This window comes from Vulpes vulpes, chromosome 5 (genome assembly GCF_048418805.1).
Source record: "Vulpes vulpes isolate BD-2025 chromosome 5, VulVul3, whole genome shotgun sequence".
NCBI lineage: Eukaryota > Metazoa > Chordata > Mammalia > Carnivora > Canidae > Vulpes > Vulpes vulpes.
The window spans coordinates 82,208,915-82,231,058 of NC_132784.1; the positions used below are offsets into that span (position 1 = coordinate 82,208,915).

Consider the following 22,144-nt stretch of genomic DNA (forward strand, 5'->3'; position numbering starts at 1 on the left):
ATTTTTTTTTTCGTTCTTTCTTTTTCTTTCTTTCTTTCTTTCTTTCTTTCTTTCTTTCTTTCTTTCTTTCTTCCTTCCTTCCTTCCTTCTTTCTTTCTTTCTTTCTTTCTTTCTTTCTTTCTTTCTTTCTTTCATTTATTTGAGAGAGAGCATAAGCAGGGGAGAGGGCAGAAGGAAAAGCAGACTCCTTGCTGAGCAGGGAGCCCAATGCGGGGCTTGAACCCAGACCCTGGGATCATGACCTGAGCCAAAGGCAGACGTTTAACTGAGCTACCCAGGTGCCCTAATTCTATTATTTTTCAAAACATTTTGCAGTGTTGAAAGTCATTATAATGATGGACAAAGCTCTTTTCTTGAAATGACTAAATTACTGATTTGCACATAAAAGTGCTTTGGTGAAGACCCCTTCCCTAAAGTACTTCTCTGAAAAAGTTTTGCTTTTGAGTACTACCTCCCCTAAAGTGTTTCACTTCTTAGAAGTTCATCGTACCTGAAGTATGTCAGGAAAAAGCTTGAGAGCCACTGTATTCACATTTAGAATTTTGGATTCATTTGCTAAGCATCTTTAAAAATACCTTTTGTGTTACATAAGAAAAATGTTAATTTTGAATCTATTGTACTAGATGGAGATGAACTAGAGTTTAGCAAAGGATATTGGGAATTTGTGTGGTGGGAGATAGATAATCCGGAAGAGATGGTAAGTCCTAGGAAGAGATGGATAATATCTTTGAGGACAGAATGTGAAGTACTGTGTTGATATGGGTAGGTCAGATCTTGAGGTATAATTGAGAGGAGGGAGAGAAAGAAGGCTAAAAGAGATGTTTGGATCCAAGTAAAGACAAGAATGGTGGAGATTTGGTATACTAGGGGACTGCTTGTGTGGGATGGGTGGTGGTGATGGTATCGTCTTTGTTTTTTTAGCATGCTCAATGATTTTTACATAGTGCTTTTAAATCTTTTTGTATCTGGTGCTGATCATAGCTTGCTGAAGGGCAATTATAATCTGTAATGTATGTTTGGTAATTTGACCAAAGACACATTTTTCTATTAGTGAACTTAGTGTAGTACTAACAGTGTAGAACGTATCAATACTGGTTTTACGTAGGATAATTCTCTAGCTCTGTTAGGTTTGACGACGTCAGATTAAAAGTACATTGGTACATTGTACCTGATAAAGCAATCTTAACTGTATTTTTCATTTCCTGTTCCATCTATCTGTCTCCCTTTAAAGAGTTTGTTAATAAGTTCACTTTTGAAAGTGAACTGCACTTGTGTCTACCTTATTTTAATAGGTATCCTGGAAACAATTGATTAAGTGTGTTCAGAAAACTCTGAATGCATGGTTTTTATGTAAACAGAATCAAAGGTTTACTTTGATCTAGTATAGCTATTTGCTTGTTTCTGGTTGAATGAAAATATTATCTAAGGTAACTTGCATAGAGATACCTTTTTAAATTGGTTGTTGTGGGATCCCTGGGTGGCGCAGCGGTTTGGCGCCTGCCTTTGGCCCAAGGCGCGATCCTGGAGACCCGGGATCGAATCCCACGTCGGGCTCCTGGTGCATGGAGCCTGCTTCTCCCTCCGCCTGTGTCTCTGCCTCTCTCTCTCTCTCTCTCTCTCTGTGACTATCATAAATAAAATAAATAAATAAATAAATTGGTTGTTGTATTGCTATTGGGTTTTTTTTTTATTGTAGAATATTGGGCACAAATTTAATGCGTTGGACTCTCTCTCTTTTTTTAAAGATTTTATTTACTTATTCATGAGAGAGAGACAGAGGCAGAGACATAGGCAGAGGGAGAAGCAGGCTCCCTGTGGGAAGCCGGATGCAGGACTTGATCCCGGGACTCCAGGATCATGCCCTGAGCCAAAGGCAGACGCTCAACCACTGAGCCACCCAGGCGTCCCAATTCTTTGGTCTCTCATCGCTTTTTATTATGAGATAATAATTAGTCCCCTGAGTGAAAAAAAATAGTCTTAAAACACTTTCATTTTACTTGTTATTTTTATTTATTTCTTCTTGTTGATCTTTAGAAATACTGATCATTTTCATGTTTCTATCTTAATTTAAAACTTGATGCTTTTAGTAATGTAATAATTTCTGTACTTTCCATTGATGCTTTGGAAAAACTGGGGATTATTCAGTAGTCAATTGGGAATGCCCTGCTAATAACATGGTTTTTTATAACAGTGTAGTCTTTTTTTTTTTTTAAAGAGTTTATTATTTATTTATTCTTGAGAGGCAGAGAGACATGGGACGAGAGAGGAGAAGCGAGAAGCAGGCTCCATGCAGAGAGCCCAATGCGGGACTCACTCCCAGGACCCCAGGATCACGACCTGAGCCAAAGGCAGATGCTCAACCACTTAGCTGCTCAGGTGCCCCTTAAGTGTAATGTTTAATATTGTCAAGAATTCAAATGAAAAAATAGAAAGCGTACTTGTTATAGGTACTGATGATGTCAAGCTCTGGATGTTAGTACAATCAGTATTGATTAATTAGATTTAAAAATGGCAATTTGAAAACCCCAATGAGATACCACTTAACACCTATTAGGGTGGCTATTATAAAAAAGAAAAAAAAATAACTAGTGTTGGCGAGGATGTAAAGTAATTGTAACCTTTATGCACTACCGGCTGAAACATAAAATTGTATAGATACTATGGAAAATAATATAATATACTGATTCTTCAAATTAAAAATAGAATTTCCATATAATCTAGTAATTTCCCTTGTGGATATATATACAAAAGAATTGAAATAGGGATCCCTGGGTGGCGCAGCGGTTTGGCGCCTGCCTTTGGCCCAGGGCACGATCCTGGAGACCCGGGATCGAACCCCACATCGGGCTCCCGGTGCATGGAGCCTGCTTCTCCCTCTGCCTGTGTCTCTGCCTCTCTCTCTCTCTCTCTCTCTCTGTGACTATCATAAATAAATAAAAATTAAAAAAAAAAACAAACATTAAAAAAAAAAACAAAAGAATTGAAATAGATTAAGGTTATCCCTAAGTACTTTAAGATTTTAGAAGCTATCGGGATCCCTGGGTGGCGCAGCGGTTTGGCGCCTGCCTTTGGCCCAGGGCGCGATCCTGGAGACCGGGGATCGAATCCCACGTCGGGCTCCCGGTGCATGGAGCCTGCTTCTCCCTCTGCCTGTGTCTCTGCCTCTCTCTCTCTCTCTCTCTCTCTCTGTGACTATCATAAATAAATTTTAAAAAAAAATTAAAAAAAAAGATTTTAGAAGCTATCATAAATGGCATTTTTATTTGAATTTTCAGTTCATTGCTAATATATGGAAATTGAGTTGATTTTTGTAGATTGATCTTGTATCCTGCAACCTTACTAGTCTCAATTATGCCTAATAACATTTTTTGTAGATCCCTAGGATTTTCTATATACACAATCATGTTGTCCATGAATAAAAATAGTTTTACATCTTTTCCCCCCAAAAAAGCCACCAAATAATTGGAAATAGGGTCTTGAAGAGAAATTTGTATATCCATGTTCATAGCAGTTTTACTGTAGTCAACAGGAGGAGGCAACCCAAATATCTTTTTTTTTTAAAGATTTTATTTTATTTATTTTTTGAGCAAGCCTGTGCATGTGAGTGGGGGGAGGAGCAGAGAGGGAGAGAGAGAATCTTAAGCAGGCTTCATGCTCAGTGTGGAACCTGACTTAGGGATCTATCTCATAACCTTGAAATCATGTCTGAACTGAAATGAAGAGTCAAGATGCTTAATGGACTGAGCCATTCAGGTGCCCCTAAAGATTATTATTATATTTTAAAGATTATTTATTTATTTTTAAAAAGATTTTTATTTATTCATGAGAGACAGAGATTGAGAGAGAGAGAGAGAGAGAGAGGCAGAGACATAGGCAGAGGGAGAAGCAAGCTCCATGCAGGGAGCCCGACGTGGGACTCGATCCCAGGTCTCCAAGATCACACCCTTGGCTGCAGGCGGCGCTAAACCACTGCACCACCGGGGCTGCCCTAAAGATTATTTTTAAGGAAGTTCCACACCCATTGTGGGATTTCAAACTCACAACCCCATGATCAAGAGTTGCATGCTCCACTGACTGAGCCAGCCAGGTGCCCCCAAATATCTTTTGGTTGCTGAATGAATAAACAAAATATGGCGACTGAGCCAGCCAGGTGCCCCCAAATATCTTTTGGTTGCTGAATGAATAAACAAAATATGGCACATACATACAATTAAATATTATTTAGTCTCAGAAAGGAAGGACATTCTGAGACGTAAATGCAACATGGATGAACCTTGAATACGTTTTGCTAAGTGAATATGTCAGTTAAAAGAGCAAATACTGTATAATTTCATCATATAAGTACCTAGAATAGTTAAATTCTTAACAGAGTATAGAATGGTGATTGCCAGGGGCTGGGGACAGGGACAGTGGACAGTTATTGTTTAGCGGATAGTTTCAGTTTTAGAAGAGGAAGAAAGTTCTGGAGATGGGTCGTGGTGATGGTTGCACAACAGTGTGAATATACTTAGTGCCACTGATCTGTACACTTCAAAATGGCAAATTTTGTGTTATGCATATTTTATTACTTAAAAAATAAATTTAAAAATTGAGGTTTGAACAACTAGAAGGAGAAAACTGTATAAGGAGAAATACAAGGCACCATTGCCTTCACTGATTTATTTGTGATGTCATAGTACACTTGAAAGAAGAACTCAGTTGCATGTGGGCTTTGTATAAGTTTGGCAGAATTATTCAGAATTTTCATATTGGGGGCAGCCTGGGTGGCTTAGTGGCTTAGCGCCTGCCTTCAGCCCAGGGCGTGATCTTGGAGACCCGGGATCCAGTCCCATGTTGGGCTCCCTGCATGGAGCTTGCTTCTCCCGACTGTGTCTCTGCCCCCCCCCCCCCCCCTCTCTCTCTGTCTTTCTTGAATAAATAAATAAAATAAAAAAAAAGAATTTTCATATTGGTTAATATATTGAATGTAAGATAGTAAAGTATTTCAGTTTTTGCTCCCTCCCTCCCTTTTAAGGAAGCCTGGAAAGGATAAAGGAAGGAAACATAGTTCGTGGTGGTCAGACCCATGCTTGTGGGTGTCAGTATTGGTTACGTTGCTGTTTTGGTAATTGTAAAAGGACGTGAAGAATTTGGATTGAATTCAGATGGGTCTTAAAGTCTTTTAGGAGGTTGGAAAAAAAAAAGGCCTATTAATCAAAGTTAAAGTACCTGAGATTATTAAGCTTAAGGAATGGAAGCCTAATGGTTGCTTTAACAGGAGTCTTCACAATCCTCTGAATGATATATTATAGGCAGGCAGCCCCAGCTTACAAAGGGGTAGTATTTCAAAACTTCATTTCTTAGTTGATAAGAACAAATGAAAAAGTCATGAATAATACAGCTATAGGGGGTAATGTAGTTTGAATTGCAATGAAAAATAATGGGAAGTAATAGTATTTTACTGAGTCAATGTTTTGGACTCAGTGGACTTAAGCAGCTCCTGTTCTTTTGCTTACTGTACTCTATAAAATCCATCAACTCCAAGTAGAAGATACTCTTATCATGTCATGAGTTTATCTGATGGAGGGTTGAGAGAAGGGAAAGACTTAATACAATACGTGGATATGGCAGGGAGTCACTGTGGCTAAGTTAATTAGTAATTTAGAGTTCTTTCCTTGTGGTCTTTTATAACAGCTATCTCCAGCACCACCTCCATCCCTTTCTTATGTGCTATGTATGTTATGTGATGTTCCTATCTGTTTATTTTCTAAAGTCCCCTTTGAGATTGACCCCCACATGGCACAGTGGTTGGTAAGGGATAATTTTCTGAGCTTTCTTTAGGTGAGCTTGATTGGGACCTTTGGCTTGTTTGCCTTCTAGCTTGAGATGTTGGGGGGAAAAAAGTAAGATCAGCAGGATTCTGAAATTATAGTAGTTTCTTAAATATCTCTAGGTTAGTTACCTGGATTTTAGCTGTTATCCATGTGACACTTTGATTTAAAATCACATGGATTGGCCAAGAGTTGTATGTGTTTTATTCCCTAGGACTTCATCCTGATCTTTTTTAGACTCAAGGGCCCTGAATTAGTAGGACTTGAATTTGCTAGTTTTTGTACAGACGATCACTTTTTTCTCAGATGTTAGTGTGAATCAAAATGGCCTTGTAAACATACAGATGCCTGGACCACACCACAGACCTACTGAATCAGAATCTTTCTGGGTGGGATTTTAATTCCCCCCTCCTTTTTAAAAGAGATTTTATTATTTATTTGAGAGAGAGAGAGAGAGAGAGAGAATATGCACAAGCAGGGGGAGCAGCAGGCAGGAGAGGAAGAACCAGGCTCCCTGCTGAGCAGAGCCATATGCGGGTCTCAATCCCAGGACCTTGGGATCATGACCTGAGCCGAAGGCAGATGCCCAACCGACTGAACCACCCAGGTGCCCCTCTGGGTGGAATTTCAAATATATATTTACTTATTTATTTAACTTTTTATTAAGGAAAGATGTAAACATAATTCAAAAGTAGAATTCCTTTTTACTATCAAGATCCTATAATGAACAATTTATGGCTAATCTTATTTTATTCATATCTTCCATTTTTTTCTTTATTATTTTGAAGCAAATCCCAGATGTATTATTTCATTTCTAAATATGGAATGTACATATTTTAAGAAGTTTTCTCAGATCATTCAAAAACTTATTTTGAGCAGCAGTACACATACATAGTAAAAATTAAAGTGGTGAAAAGGGTGTGCAGTGAAAAGTAAATCTTTGTCATCACCCCCAGTATTCTTGTTACTTTTCTCAGAGACAAACCTACAGTTTCTTTATGTATGTATAGATAATTCCATGTATATGTAATCATATATACATGCAATTCTTTTTTATTATTCATGATAATATCTATTGTAAAGTACACATTTTTCTGAATCTTGTTTTTTCATATAACAATATGGGAATCAATCCATAACAGGGTAAATTGTTTTCATTCTTTTTTTTTTTTTTTAGGATTTATTTATTTATTTGAGAGAGAGGGAGAGAGTGAGTGCTGCACATGCATGCCAGTAGAGAGAGGGGCAGAGGCAGAGGGAGAGATAATCTTAAGCAGACTCACTGCTGAGCACAGAGCCCCCTGCAGGCTTTCACTATCCTGAGATCATGACCTGAGCTGAGACCAAGAGTTGGTTGCTTAGCCAACTGAGCCACCCAGGTGCCCAGTTGTCAGTTTTGTTAGACGTTGCTGAATTGCTTTTCTACCATCTTTCTATGGTATGCACAGTTTTCCAGACTCACTGGTTCCATTTTAAAAATGCTTTTCATGTCTCTCCTATTTATGTTCAAGCTTTTCTTTAAATCTGAAAGTATATTTATTATAATAGCTGTTTTAGAAAGTTTCATCTCTGAGTTTCATCACCTGTCTGTTTCTGTGGGTGTGGGTCACAGAAGTGGTTTGAAAGGGCAATGCTAAATTACTGAAGATAAGATTGGGGAGCCTCACAAACAGCATTAAGTGAATTAGCAGATGGGTTCAATATGGTTAGGTGTTTTCACCGTGGCTTTGCCTCATTAAAAGGAGATAAATTGGTGGAATATTGAAATCTCTTCTGATGCTAAATGAAATGGTTTAGAACTCCAGGATTTCAGTTTATGATTTTCTCTTACACCCTGAACATCTTATTAATTTGTCTAATAAAGTTTTATTACTCATTCTTACCAGAGGCAAGTCAGCTTAGACATGTTTAGGGGGCACCTGGTTGGCTCCTTTGGTAGAGCCTGTGATTCTTGATCTTAGAGTTGTAAGTTCCAGCCCTGTGTTGGGCATAGAGATTACTTAAAAATAAATAGTTTAAAAAATAAGCATTTAGGAGGTTTAAGGAGGCATAAATTTATGCCTTTTATCTGACGGGCAATGTATTTTCCTGTTCCTTTACTATACTCTAGCTATGTGACCTTAACCAGTTACCTAGTTCCTCTGAGTTTGTTTTCTTAATAGCCAATTGGGGAAATACTAGTATGACTAAATAAAATGTTACAAATAAAGCATTTATTAAAATGCTTGCATATTAAGGCCTTCAGTTGGTGAAGTTGGTGACTTATATAAAAGGTGATTTATGTAATCTGAGAGAAACTAGAGTAATTTTCATTTTAAATATTGTGTATATTTCCTATTTTGGAGGCAATCTCTTGTCTTTGAATAAAAGAATTTATGTTTGATTCATTAAAACAGAGACTTCCCAGATTTTTAAATTGTAGAGCTTGGAAATTTTTTAAATTAATTTGACCAACTCACATTTATTGAACAGATTATATCCTGGGCACTTTGCTTTGGATCTAGTGTGAAAAGACTGATGGATACACTGACAGCTACAATGTAATGTAATATCATGTCATGAATGCTGATTAGAAGAACATAGAAGCTTTTATAAGAGCCCTGAATGCCCAAGTCGGGCCGTGAGAGTGAGTGGCAAGTGTGTGTCCCTAGAAAATCGTCAGCAAGAAGGTATTGCATCACTTTGATTTGAATGTAAAGAAGTCTACTTAAGTGTACAAGGATGGTTGTGGAAAAAGACATTAAGAGAACACCATACAAACCTTTATCTGGCTTATTTACTTATTTTTACAATTGATCATTTTTCCTGAGGCAGTTCTTGAGCTTTAGATTTAAGGAATGTGACATATTAATGTAAGTTATTTTGTAGTCATTGGTTCATAAATGATAATTTAGTGATAGAATGCTTTACTTTTGCCAGATATGTATAGTTTAGGGATCTGTGCTTTTCCTTTTCGAGGAAAAATGGTTCATATAGTTTCTAGGGCATATCTTGATGATTGCAGTTGCTTGGTAAATATTTTTTGATTAAATGAATGCACTCAACTCTTTATTCCCAGCCTTTTATGCAATACTTAAAATAGCTAAAGCACTAATAAGCTAAAATGAAGATACTGAAATGTTATCTTCTCCAAGGGAAAAAATTCTTAATTATTTTTAAAAATTATGGACTCTACCCTTGAAAGTTTTCTTCATGAGATTTAAAATTAAGAACAATTTTTTTTGTAGTTAACATGTCCTTTTTCTTTTTTCTCCCCCTCAGGTATGGCCTCACAAGTCTTGGTCTACCCACCGTATGTTTATCAAACTCAGTCAAGTGCCTTTTGTAGTGTGAAGAAACTCAAAATAGAGCCAAGCAGTTGTGTATTCCAGGAAAGAAACTATCCACGGACCTATGTGAATGGTAAAAACGTTGGAAATTCTCATCCTCCCACGAAGGGTAGTGTTTTTCAGACAAAGATACCATTTAACAGACCTCGAGGACACAACTTTTCGTTGCAGACAAGTGCTGTTGTTTTAAAAAACACTGCGGGTGCTACAAAGGTCATAGCAGCTCAGGCGCAACAAGCTCAAGTGGAGGCACCTCAGATTGGGGCGTGGCGACACAGGTTACATTTCCTAGAAGGCCCCCAGCGATGTGGATTGAAGCGCAAGAGTGAGGAGTTGGATAATCATAGCAGCGCAATGCAGATTGTTGATGAATTGTCCATACTTCCTGCAATGTTGCAAACCAACATGGGAAATCCAGTGACAGTTGTGACAACTACCACAGGAACAAAACAGAATTGCACCACTGGAGAAGGTGACTATCAGTTAGTACAGCATGAAGTCTTATGCTCCATGAAAAACACTTATGAAGTCCTTGATTTTCTTGGTCGAGGCACTTTTGGCCAGGTAGTCAAATGCTGGAAAAGAGGGACAAATGAAATCGTAGCAATCAAAATTTTGAAGAATCACCCATCTTATGCACGTCAAGGTCAAATAGAAGTGAGCATATTAGCAAGGCTCAGTACTGAAAATGCTGATGAATATAACTTTGTACGAGCTTATGAATGCTTTCAGCACCGTAACCATACTTGTTTAGTCTTTGAGATGCTGGAACAAAACTTGTATGACTTTCTGAAGCAAAATAAATTCAGTCCCCTGCCACTAAAAGTAATTCGACCCATTCTTCAACAAGTGGCCACTGCACTGAAAAAATTGAAAAGTCTTGGTTTAATTCATGCTGACCTCAAACCAGAAAATATTATGTTGGTGGATCCTGTCCGGCAGCCATATAGGGTTAAGGTGATAGACTTTGGGTCGGCCAGTCATGTATCAAAGACTGTCTGTTCAACATATCTACAGTCTCGGTACTACAGGTAGGTGACATCTACTTTTTGGCTATTTAATAAATGTTGAATTTTGGCTAAAGGAAATAATTTTGTGTGTGTACATGGTGAAAAAGATGGCTTGGATAAATAAAGAAATCAAGACATGATCAGCTTAGGTTTGAGGTGTTAAAAGGTTTTTTAAATTTAGGCATAAAATCTGCCCAAACAGAATAGGAATCTCTACTGCACTTCCAAGCCAAAGACATTTGGTTGGTTATTTTTATTGTTAATGGAAGACCTGGAGGAATGATAGATTATTAGTGATGATCAAACAGAAGTTTTCAAATGTTGGGAAAGGATTTATAGTAATTTTTGTATTTATCTTTGGGCATTTCCGCACTTAGCTAGTTTATTAAAGACAATCAGATGTAACTGAATACTTAGAAGAATTCAAAAAAGTTATTCTGATTAGCGATTTTAAGATTCAGACACACTTTCATGACTGCCTTGAATGTTTAGGACACTTTTCCATAACCAATTTGATTATGCTCTTTCCAAGTTATGGGTAATGCTGTTGGGTGTTGGTGCTGTGGGGAGAATTTAAAGAAAATAATTTCCATGTAAATACTGATAAAGTGCTATAGTGTCATGATTAATATAATGCTAGCTTGGAGTATAATAGGTAGTCTTAAGTGCTATGATTACAAGATTCAAAATATCTTCTTCAGTAGGTAAAATGGATTTGGATTTATAGTTTTATAATTTTGAGAAATTGCTTTCATTTCAGCTAGAATGAATTTGTGGTTTTGGTGTACTTTAGGGCTCCAACACAGTGGGCAAATACAGGAGCTGCCAACATTGGCCATCAATAATTTAGTGAATAGACAGATACATGCAGTTTATTGTTGGGAATTGTTAGAATATGAGGATTATAAATTTAGACCCAGCAAGGGGTAGTTATTTTTCAGTGTTTTTTGTTTTGTTTCATTTTTGTAAGATTTATTTACTTTTAGAGAAAGAGAGAACACATTCATGAGAGTGAGCACTACTAAGGACAAGTGGGAGGAGGGCCAAAGGGAGAGGTTACAAGCAGATCTGTTCTGTGAGTCAGACTGGGGGCTCGATCCCACAATCCTGAGATCATGACCCGAGCCAAAATCAGAGTCAGATGGTTAACTGACTGAGCCACCCAGGTGACCCTATTTTATAATACTGTATCTACCTTTGTAATTTATCTCTCACCCTGATAAGTTTCTTGCAAAAAAGTGCCTTAGTATTCTGGACAAGATCTAGGAGAAATTAATTAGCTACCACAAAGATCAACTCCAAATATATGCCTTAGATTAGTAGGTCATTAGGAGTCCCACATTTAGGAATGCCTAGGTGGCTCAGCAGTTGAGCGTCTCAGGTCATGATCTCCGGGTCCAGGGATCAGGTCCTACATCAGGCTCCCTGCAGGGAGCCTGCTTCTCCCTCTGCCTATGTCTCTGCCCCCCTCTCTGTCTCTCTCATGAATAAGTAAATAAAATCTTAAAAAAGGAGTCTCACATTTATGTCAGTTAGTGATAACTTATTAAAATATGTATTAGAAATTAGGAATATAGCCTAATTTATTATTTAATATATTCCAGATTGTAAGATTTTTAGTATCAGAGTGCTAGATACTACTCCTATTTAAATGGTTTAAAAGATATTATACTTGTGTCAGGTAGTAAGTCTCATTTAATAGATCACATAATTACATTTATTTGGCCCTGTATATTTCTGACAGATTTTCTTTTAATATAATGGAATACAGGATTAGCTTTTGTTCATTTTTTTTTCCAGAAAAAATGGTTTTAAAATCTTCACAGAATGAGAAGAATAGTGGATTTTTCCTTCCCTTTGTGCTCTATGGATTCCGTCTTAAGAGCTTTTAGTTGTCAGCTAGCATATTACATAAACCCCCAGGCTCCAGCTGCTTGGACTCTATATTTAGTTCACTTGTTAGTAAATGACTTCATTTTATTTGGGTCCTGCATTATACTGCATATCAGATTTAGCTCTGTGTGATACCTAGACTCCTTTTCTTTATTTGAAATCTTCTGGATCACAGTTAAAAACAAAACAAAACTTTTTTTTTATTACTTGAACATTTATTAAACATTTATTAAATGCTTCAAGAAAGTAAAGGAAATCCTTTAAAAAGCAATCTGAAATGCTAAATATTTTATAATGTTGATTTCTAGCATTAGGCCTTTGCACAAATATTAGCCTCTATTGGGAATGAAAAAAAAAAACCTATGAATAATTGCTAAGTGATTAGTAAGTTTCTAATTTGTTTTTAAGTATAAATTTCAAGTAGATAATTTTCAGAAATTCAGATGGTATACTGTTGCTAAATTATAGGTTCTGTGTTTAGAGTAAAAAAAATTAGGTTCTTATTTGTAAGCCAGGGCTCATGTTCGTAGCATTTTGGTTGATGTTGCTTGGGTAAAAACATTTAAAAAGGACTTTATGTTAATTAGATCCAAGAGTTAGAAAAATTAGTATTAAGGTACACTGTTGAAAATGTCTTATAGTCCTTAGTATCCATGTAGTTTTGCATGAAAATAACAGGTAACCTTTAATCTTTTTCAATATTTGTTCACCAGTTTTGGCTTAGTTTTTGACTAAGATTACTTAAAATTTGGTTAGACAGTAAGCAAAATGGTCTTATATTTGATTTTTACCTTTGTTAAAAATATGTTTTATTTTAAAAAACGAAAGCAGGAAGTGGAAACTTACCAAATTAAATATTTTTGAGCTAATCACAGTATGAACACACCCAAGTTCCAAGGTAAACGATTTGTGTTTAAACACAGGTTCATGTGTTACTCTATTTCTTTGAACTGTGTAACACAGAAATGTAGTAGGGATATCTTAAAATAGACTGGGGACAGTAGCCAGAAATTGTTGACTACTATAGATGGTGAGGCTGTCTACCTCTTGCAGTGATATAAGCCAGAAGTACATGCTAAGGGCATTGATTTGCTCAAGGTCAGCATGTTCTAAATTCAGCTGCGTGAGTATGGTTTCTGTCAAGAACACACAGAGCTCTTGAATGCATAAAAGGTTTTAGCAGCAGAAGGTGCTGTGTTTATGAGGTGTGGTGGCAACATTCAGGTCATGAATATCTTTTTCTTTTAAATGTAGAATTCTAGCCTGTGGTTTGAGTCATTTCAGAACATAGAGACAGGAAAGTAGGCTGTAAAGTAACCTGGAAAGCAGTTGTATTTATTATTAGTTTACTGAATAACGTTGTATTAATTGTTGTTGAGGTAAAAAATGTTTTCTGTTTTGCCTGTAAGAGTTAACAGAATGGTGTGTAATAACCAATTAACTCAGGTCTGCCGGGTTTTGTTTAGGGTATTCCCATCCCCTTATGCCTTTTTAGACCAAGAGTATCGAAGACAAAGTTCCTGTAACAAAGTTAGGATCTGTAGAATGACCCACACAATAATAATTAATACTTTATACAGAGTACTCTATAATAACAGAAGACTGTGTATGTATATTACATTTTTTTCAAGTGCTTTTATGTAATTTCCTAGTTTATTTCTCATGTCTATCTGTATGAATTAGGTAAGACAATTGGTAGAATTCCTATTGAATAAGTAGAAAACTGAGGCTTATGGAAGTCAAACAGGTCCAAATTCACACTACAAGTTTAACTCAGTTTTTGTTGTACTTCTTGTGTCCTGGCACTGTGTTAGGGATGCAGAAGTGATGAAAACGTGATTTCATTACTTAATGGAGGAGAAAAATAATTTGTATCAAGAAGTCTTAGTGTACAGGTGTGTGCAGGTTGCTGTGGGAACACAGAGGAGAGCACTAAGCCTCTTTGGAGGGCTCAAAGAAGGGTTCTGGTGAGAAATGAGCCTTGAACCAGCCTTGAGAGTAGAGGAGGACTTAGGATTGATGAGTATTAAAGTGTTCTCTCAACCACCATAACATGAAAAAGCACAGTATTGGCTGAAATGACTGATAATTTCTTCTGTGTATCATAAAATAGCTGTTTTGTGTGTGTGTGTGTGTGAGAATCATTAGACAAAAGGTTGTCAACTGGGATTTAATTTAACAATTTCTTTTTTAAGATTTTATTTATTTTAGAGAGTGCATACAAGTGGGGGAGGGGCATAGGGCGAGGGAAAGAATCTCAAGCAGATCCCCTGCTGAGGATAAAGCCTGCCATGGGGCTTGATCCCACCACCCCAAGATCATGACCTGACCTGAAATCAAAGTCAGATGCTGACTGAACTACCCAGGCACTCCCTGTTTTAACAAAGTTTCCAAAGTCTAATGAAATGGTTTTCAGTGTCCTACATTGTGGCCACAGATATAGATTATTTTAAATCTATATGTATACATATATGTATAAATAATAATATATATCAGACTTTTATTTTTTAAATTTTTAAAAAATATTTATTTATTCATGAGAGATACAGAGAGGGAGAGTGAGAGAGGCAGACACACAGGCAGAGTGAGAAACAGGTTCTGTGCAGGGAATTTGATGTGGGACTCAGTCCCAGGACTCCAGCACCATGCCCTGAGCCAAAGGCAGACACTCAACCACTGAACCACCAAGGCATCCCATATATTAGACTTTCAAATAAAAATTTGACAGGGCTCTTAAAGGTTTTCTTTGAACAACTTTATTGAGGTATAATTCACATACCATGAACTTTAGCCATCTGAAGTGTAGAACTCAATGTTTTTTAGTATATTCACGGTTGGGCATCTTCACCTACAATGAATTTTAGAATATTTTCCTAACCCCTAGCAGAGAATCCTTTCCTGTACCCGCTAGCCATCATGCCCCAGTCTCCCTATTCTCCAGGCCCTAGGCCACCAAAAATCTGTATCTCTACAGATTTGTACATTCTGAGCATTTCATATAAATGAAGTCATACAATATGTGGTCTTTTTTGACTTTTTTTTTCATGTAGCATAATGTCTTCAAGGTTCCTCCATGCTGTGGCATGTTATTAGTAATTCATTTTTTTGTTGCTACATAGTATTCCATTGTATCGATACACCATATTTTATGTAGCCATTCATCATTTGATGGAGACCTTTTAAAATTTGATTAGTGGAAAGACATATGAGTAGAAAACTGTAAAATGGTCTACAGTTAAGTCTTTCAAGATATTTAGCGCATATCAAGTGTAAAGTATTATGCAGGGTGCTGGTTTATTCATTGAGGAGCAGAAATGTAGACCTTAACCATTATGGTGCTTTCAATCTAATGGGTAGACAATGAAAAATTAAAGTAGTACTCTCCAATGGAAAGGAATAGGGAAAGAGTATAACAGGATACTTACTTTTTTTTTTTTAACTTTTTGCTTTGAAATAATTTTAGACATAAAATTTGCAAAAATATTGCAAAGAATTCCTACATACCTTTCACCAGGATTCTCCAAATGTTTCAGATTCAAACATTTTACCACCCTAGTTTTGTCATTCTTTCTCTGTGTGTGTACACACACACACACACACACACACACACACACACACATACATTTTTTTCTTGCAGTATTTGAGGGTAAGTTTCAGTTATAAGGCCCCTTTACCGCTAAATACATCATTGTGTATTTCCTAAACAAAAGGCACATTTTACCAATTTCCTCACTAATGGCTTCTTTCCTGCCCAAAATTCAATCAGCGATCACACATTGTATCATTTGCCATGTATGTCCCTTCAGTGTACTCTCATCTGGAATAGTTCCTTGTTCTTTCTTTGTCTTTCTTAACCTGACACTTTTTTTTTTAAAGTAGGCTCCATGCCCAGTGTGGAACCCAATGTGAGGCTTGAACTCATGACCCAAAAATCAAGATCTGAACTGAGATCAAGAGTCACTAACTGACTGAGGCATCCAGGCACCCCTACCCTGACACTTTTAGAGAGTACTGGATAGTTATTTTGTAGAATGCTTCTCAGTTTTGGGTTGTCTGATGTTTTCAGGTTATGCATTTTTAGAATAACTTCACAGAAGTGATTTTGTATCCTCACATATTGGGAGGCACATGATGTCATTTTTTCCCATTACTAATTAACTTTGATCACCTGGTTGAGGTGGTGACTGCCAGATTTTTCCACTGTAAGGTGTTTTTTTTTTCTTTTGTTATTAGTAAGTATTTTGTGAAAAGGAACTTTGATATTAGTCTACTACTTTCTCATCTTATTTTCATGAACCAGTTTTAGCATCCCTTGGTGAATATGGCCTTAAACAATTAAAATTATGGGGTTATGAAATTTTCTAATTCTGTCATTCCTGTATAAGGAATTCTTTTATAAGGAAGAATTTTCCTTTATTTAGTTTTTTAGTTTCTGTATGGACTCATGGATTCATGTTTAGTGGGTTATATATACTCTGTTACTTGTTCTTACTTGTTTTACTGAATGATTGTCCTAAACTGTCGAACAGGAACCACTTTGCCATGGCCCCATCTTCCCTTGAGTGCTTACTTTCTGGAACCACAAGGTGTTCCAGACTGACTTTGTACCCTCCTGCCCCATCCCTAATAGTGGCTATTTCTGTAAGGAGCTCTGGTTCCTTTTATTAGAGAATGATTTTTAGAAAACAAAATGAATGCTAGTACCAGATGTGCTCATTAGTACTAAGTGTTATAGCATTTACATCCTTTAAGCGGCAAAGCTGGAAAATGCATGTGTGTGTGTGTGTGTTAGTGTAATTCTGTATCTGTTTATATATTAAAACCACAAATTAATTCATACAGCTATGTCCAATTCTGACACCTCAGAGTTCATTCTGTCTTTCTTCCATTTGGATTATTTATAATCCCTTTTATGATACAAGGAAACTTGGCTCTCTTTATCTACCATACGTTACTTATTAGCTCAAATCTAGAATACATTTAATGTAGTTTTAGCATTACTGCCCATGCCATTGCTAATTAGCCAGAGTACAACATTTATTTACAGATCTCTTATTCTTTAGCCGTAGACTTGGAGCATGTAGTCAAAATACTGCATTTTAAGTTCTTCTCCAAACCTTCACCTTCAAGTGTGATTGTATTGTTTATTTGAAATGTATCTAAGTTCATTTCTTTGTATTTCACTTTGGGCCCATCCATGTCCTTGTTCGTTTGACTATTTGAAACATCAGTGTGGTTCTAAAAATTAGAACCATGCTAAAGCCTTCAGAAGTGTCACACTCCCTCCTTACCATCTTTCCTGCCCTATTCCTACTTAACCCCTTTTAATAACCATTATCATTAGTTTTGTTTTATTAGTTTTGTTTTATTCTTTTTATTGTGTGTGTGTGCGTGTGTGTGTGTATGTATTTGTGTGTTTTGGGGGGCATGTAAACAGATAAAAATTTCTCAGTTTCCCTTCTTACAGGAAAGGTAACATGTTGTAGATACCTGTTTGCACTTGGCTGTTTTCCCTTAACAGTGTTTCTTGGAAATCACTTCATGTCAGTTCATAGAGATCTTTCTCATTCTATTTTATTGCTGAATAGTACTTCGTTATGTGGATTACCATAGTTTATTCAGCTGCTTTCCTAATTATTGACGTAATGTCTCCCAATTACAATTACAAGAATAGTTTTGTGCATATACATATTGGTAATTGTTCAAGTTGTATCTTCAAGGTAAATTTTCAGAAGTGGGATTATTTAGTCAGAAGGTAAATGCATATATAGTTTTGTTAAATATGTAAAATTTCTCTCAGAACTGTATCAGTTTGCATTCTTACCAACAGCATACAGTAGTGCCTGTTTATAGCCTGGCTAGCAGAATGTTATTCTTTAATAGTTTTGCCATTCAGATGGCATTTTGATTGGCAAAAATTTTTGATTTATGTAGTTTTAATTTGCATGTCTTGTTATGAGTGAAGTTAAATATATCATGTTTAAGGGTCATGTTAAAATTGTACAAGTGGTGCCTGGGTGTCTTAGCTGGTTAAGCATCTGACTCTTCATTTCAACTCAGGTCATGATCTCAGGGTGGTAAGATTGAGCCCAGCTTTGGGCTCCCTGCTCAATGGGAAGTCTGCTTCTCTCCTTCTTTCTCTCCTTCTGTCCCTCCCCCTGCTCGAATGCATGCTCTTTCTCTAAAATAAATCTTTTTAAAAGAAATGTGGGGGATCACTGGGTGGCGCAGCAGTTTGGCGCCTGCCTTTGACCCAGGGCAGGGTCCTGGAGACCCGGGATCGAATCCCACGTCGGGCTCCTGGTGCATGGAGCCTGCTTCTCCCTCTGCTTGTGTCTCTGCCTCTCTCTCTCTCTCTCTCTCTGTGTGTGACTATCATAAAAAAAAAAAAAAAAAAAAAAAGAAATGTGGGTATGAGTGTGAATGCCTATTCATGTCTTTTGCCCATTTTTGTCTCATATATATATGGGATGTTGATTTTTTTTTTCCATTCTGACTTTTTTTTTTTTTTTTTTTTTTTTTTTGCCAGAGAGAGGTTGGCATGCAGGGAAGGAATGGGGAGAGGGAGAGTAAGAGAGAAAGAATCTTAAGCAGTCTCCATGCCTAGCAGAGGCATGTTGGGTTTGATCTTACCACCCTGAGATCATGATCTGAGCTGAAATCGGATGCTTAATCAACTAAACCACCCAGTGGCCTCCTGTGTGGTTTTATCAGTCTTCTCTTTCATTGTCTCTGGATTTTAATTCATAGTTAGAAAACCTTTTCCCTTGCTGAGTTCAAAGAGAGATTCATCTATTCTATTTCTTAATGAATTACATTTTAAATATTTAGATCTATATTTTAAGTTTATTCTTATAATTTGTGTGAGTTGTGGATGTAATGTTATTTTTCTTTTTTTCAAATAGCTAATCAGTTGTGGGGACTTTAGATTGGCTAGACAGGGAAAAATGTCTAAGGATATGATACATTAAACTGGGGCCTGGGACCACTAACCCGAGTGGGTAGAATGAGAGCCTTGGGCAAAGAAGGAGCTTATGTGAAGGCTCTGAGGTTGGAAAGAGTTTGGTAAGTAAAGAATCTGAAAGCCTGCCAGTGAGACTCAGGAATAGTGGAGTGGATAAAGTAGGGGTGTGATTTGAGGTTGGAGGGAGCTGCTATGGTTTATGTTTTAATCATTCTGGCTGCTGTTTGTAGGGAGAAGAGGACCAGAATGAGTGTAGGATTAGGCAAACCATTAGGAAAGACGTATTAAGGTAACCCATACATAGAGAGGACGTGGTGGCAGTGGCAAGAAATGGATACATTGGTATTAGTGTGGTTATTTTGCTTTTTTACTAGGATGCTCCCTGCCCCCCATCCCAGGGGAAAAAGGCTTTGTTGTGGTTGATATTTGTTAACTTGTGTGTGAATTTACACATGCGCTTCACTTCTGTGGATATCTATATCTAAATATGTATTTAATACCAAGTGTTAAAACTTCTCATTAAAGCTAAACAGAAACAAAACCAAAGGAACCTGGAAAACTCGCCATTACTGATATTTTAGAAGTGACTGCCTGCCTGAATCAGAGGAAGTGGAATGTTAGGCTTTGAAATTTCTTTAGGCTAACTCACATTTTTGTTACTACAGTTGAATTATTTCAGGCTGGTTTGTTTTTTATAATTTTCCCAAGTCATGGTTAGTAATTCTCTCCTAAAAATGACTACTTTTTGTTACCATTTAAGATAAACTTTTTTTTTTAAAAAAAGACTTTATTTATTTATTCCTGAGAGAGAGAAAAAGAGAGAGAGAGAGAGAGAGAGAGAGAGAGAGAGAGGCCGAGACACAGGCAGAGGGGGAAGCAGACTCCATGCTGGGAGCCCGATGGCGGGACTTGATCCCGGGACTCCAGGATCACGCTCTGGGCCAAAGGCAGGTGCTAAGCCGCTGAGCCATCCAGGGATCCCTCATTGTAATTTTCTATAGATTATTCTGTGAAACTGTTAAATAGAATCTTCATATGTGAACTCCTTTAGATATTAATTGAAAAGATTAATTGTAAGACAGTAATGAGGCAATAGAGAAAATTTGGATGTCACATGATATTAAGCAATTGATTTTTTTTTTTTAATGTGTGGAAATAGCATTGTGGGGTTTTTTTGTTTTTTTTTTTTTAAGGGAATGAGTGAGGGAGAAGAAGGGAGAGAATCACACCCTCAATTTGGAGCCTGATGTGGGGTCTGAGACCATGACCTGAGCCAAAATCAAGAGTCAGAAAGTTACATACTGAACCACCCAGGTGTCCCTCATTGTGGTTATTATTTTTAAGTTATTTGTTGAAGTGTTTATAAGTGAAAGAATGTATCTCCGATTTGCTTACTACCACCTAGTGGTAGCCAGTAATAAGTTTTAGACAGTCTTTTGTTGATGAATTGGTAATTCTTGAAGCTGGGTGGTTGGTAAATGTGGTTCAACTGTGTGTATCTGATATTTTCTATAATAAAACTAAATAAATACAGTTAGTACTTTAATACTTTAAATGCCAAACGATGGGTGGGTAGAATGGATGAATAAGTGAAGGAGATTAAGAATATATTTATTGTGATGAATGCAAACTCCCCCCCACCAACTACATGCCAAAAACAGTTATTATTATAGTTCTTAAATGTTTACAAACCTGAAAATCCAAGGAATATCCTGGTAGTTTCCTAAGAGTGTGCTTTTATCAAAAGCAGGGGCTCTTTGGTATATAAACTTTAAAGTGTAAGATTCAGAATGTTTGATTAAATAGAATTGAAATTGGATCTTTTAGTCTTTAATGTACTAAGCTTTCGTGTAGCCCTTTGATATTACTATATCTACTTGCAATTGGGCTAATTTCCTTTAGTTTCATGAATGAGTGATTTAAGTCACTTAAATACTTTTAGATCAAGAGGCTTTCCAAATTTTAGTTAACCACTCTTTTATTTTTATTTAAAAAAACTTGTATTTATTTATTTTAGAGAGAGAGGGAGAGTGGGGGTGGGTGGAGGGCAGAAGGAGAGAGAGGGAATCTCAAGCCGACTTCTCAGTGAGCGCAGAGCCTGCTGTGAGGCTTGATCCCAAGGCCCTTAGCTTATGACCTGGGCCATAATCAAGAGTCGAGATGCTCAACCGACTGAGCCACCTAGGTGTCCTGTTTTTTACTTAGTGTTAGGCAATCTTTTATTTCTGATAGGTGAAAAATTGAAATCTTGATTATTGGGGATCCCTGGGTGGCGCAGCAGTTTAGTGCCTGCCTTTGGCCCAGGGCGCAATCCTGGAGACCTGGGATCGAGTCCCATGTCAGGCTCCCGGTGCATGGAGCCTGCTTTTCCCTCTGCCTATGTCTCTGCCTCTCTCTTTCTCTCTCTGTGACTATCATAAAAAAAAAAAAAAAAAAAAAAAAGAAATCTTGATTATTAATAGGAATCAAGAAAAACATCCTTTTATACTTTGTTTTGAAATTTTTATCAAATAATTTTAGATGTATAGGTTATATTACCACAATTTTAGATATGTTAATATTTAGAAAGGAATGTTAAGTATCTTTCTAAAAATTGCTATATAATATTAGAGCATTTTATACTTTGTACCCCTTTCTTGACATACTTCATTCTGAAAACATCTGTCTATACTGCTCCCTATGTTAGAAAAACAAATTGGACTAATTTGTAAACTGTACTTTATCATCTTGAGCTAACAATTTGGTGGCCAAAGTTATTTTTAGTAATAAAAATTTTTTCATTTTTTATTGTGAAAAAGCATAACAATATCATCTTAAACATTTTAAAGCATCAGTTCATTAGTATTAGGGATGTTCACATTGTTGTTAAACAGATCTCTAGAACTTTTTCATCCTGCACATTTGAAAATCTATACCCATTAAACAACACCGTTTTCCCCCCTCTCCTGCCTCTAGTCACTACCTTTCTACTTTTTTTTTCTATGAATTTGACTTTAAATAAATATCTCATAGAAGGAGAATAATATAGGACTTGCCTTTTTGTGACAAGTGTATTTCACTATAAAATGTTCTCAAGGTTCACCCATTTTGTAGCATGTGTCAGAATTTCCTTCCTTTCTAAGAAAAATTCCATTGTAT

At 36.7% G+C, this 22,144-nt stretch overlaps 1 protein-coding gene across 11 annotated transcripts in view; it reads left to right on the top strand.

The window, feature by feature from the left end:
- The window catches only part of HIPK3 (homeodomain interacting protein kinase 3), a 90,212-nt gene that overhangs the window by 21,598 nt on the left and 46,470 nt on the right, over window positions 1-22,144 (top strand). For all 11 annotated transcript variants that reach the window (XM_072759077.1, XM_072759081.1, XM_072759078.1 and 8 more), the window contains exon 2: window positions 9,072-10,170. In XM_072759077.1, coding sequence (XP_072615178.1) covers window positions 9,074-10,170 — 1,097 coding nt within the window. In that variant the 5' untranslated portion in view covers window positions 9,072-9,073. The remainder of the gene's footprint in view (window positions 1-9,071; window positions 10,171-22,144) is intronic.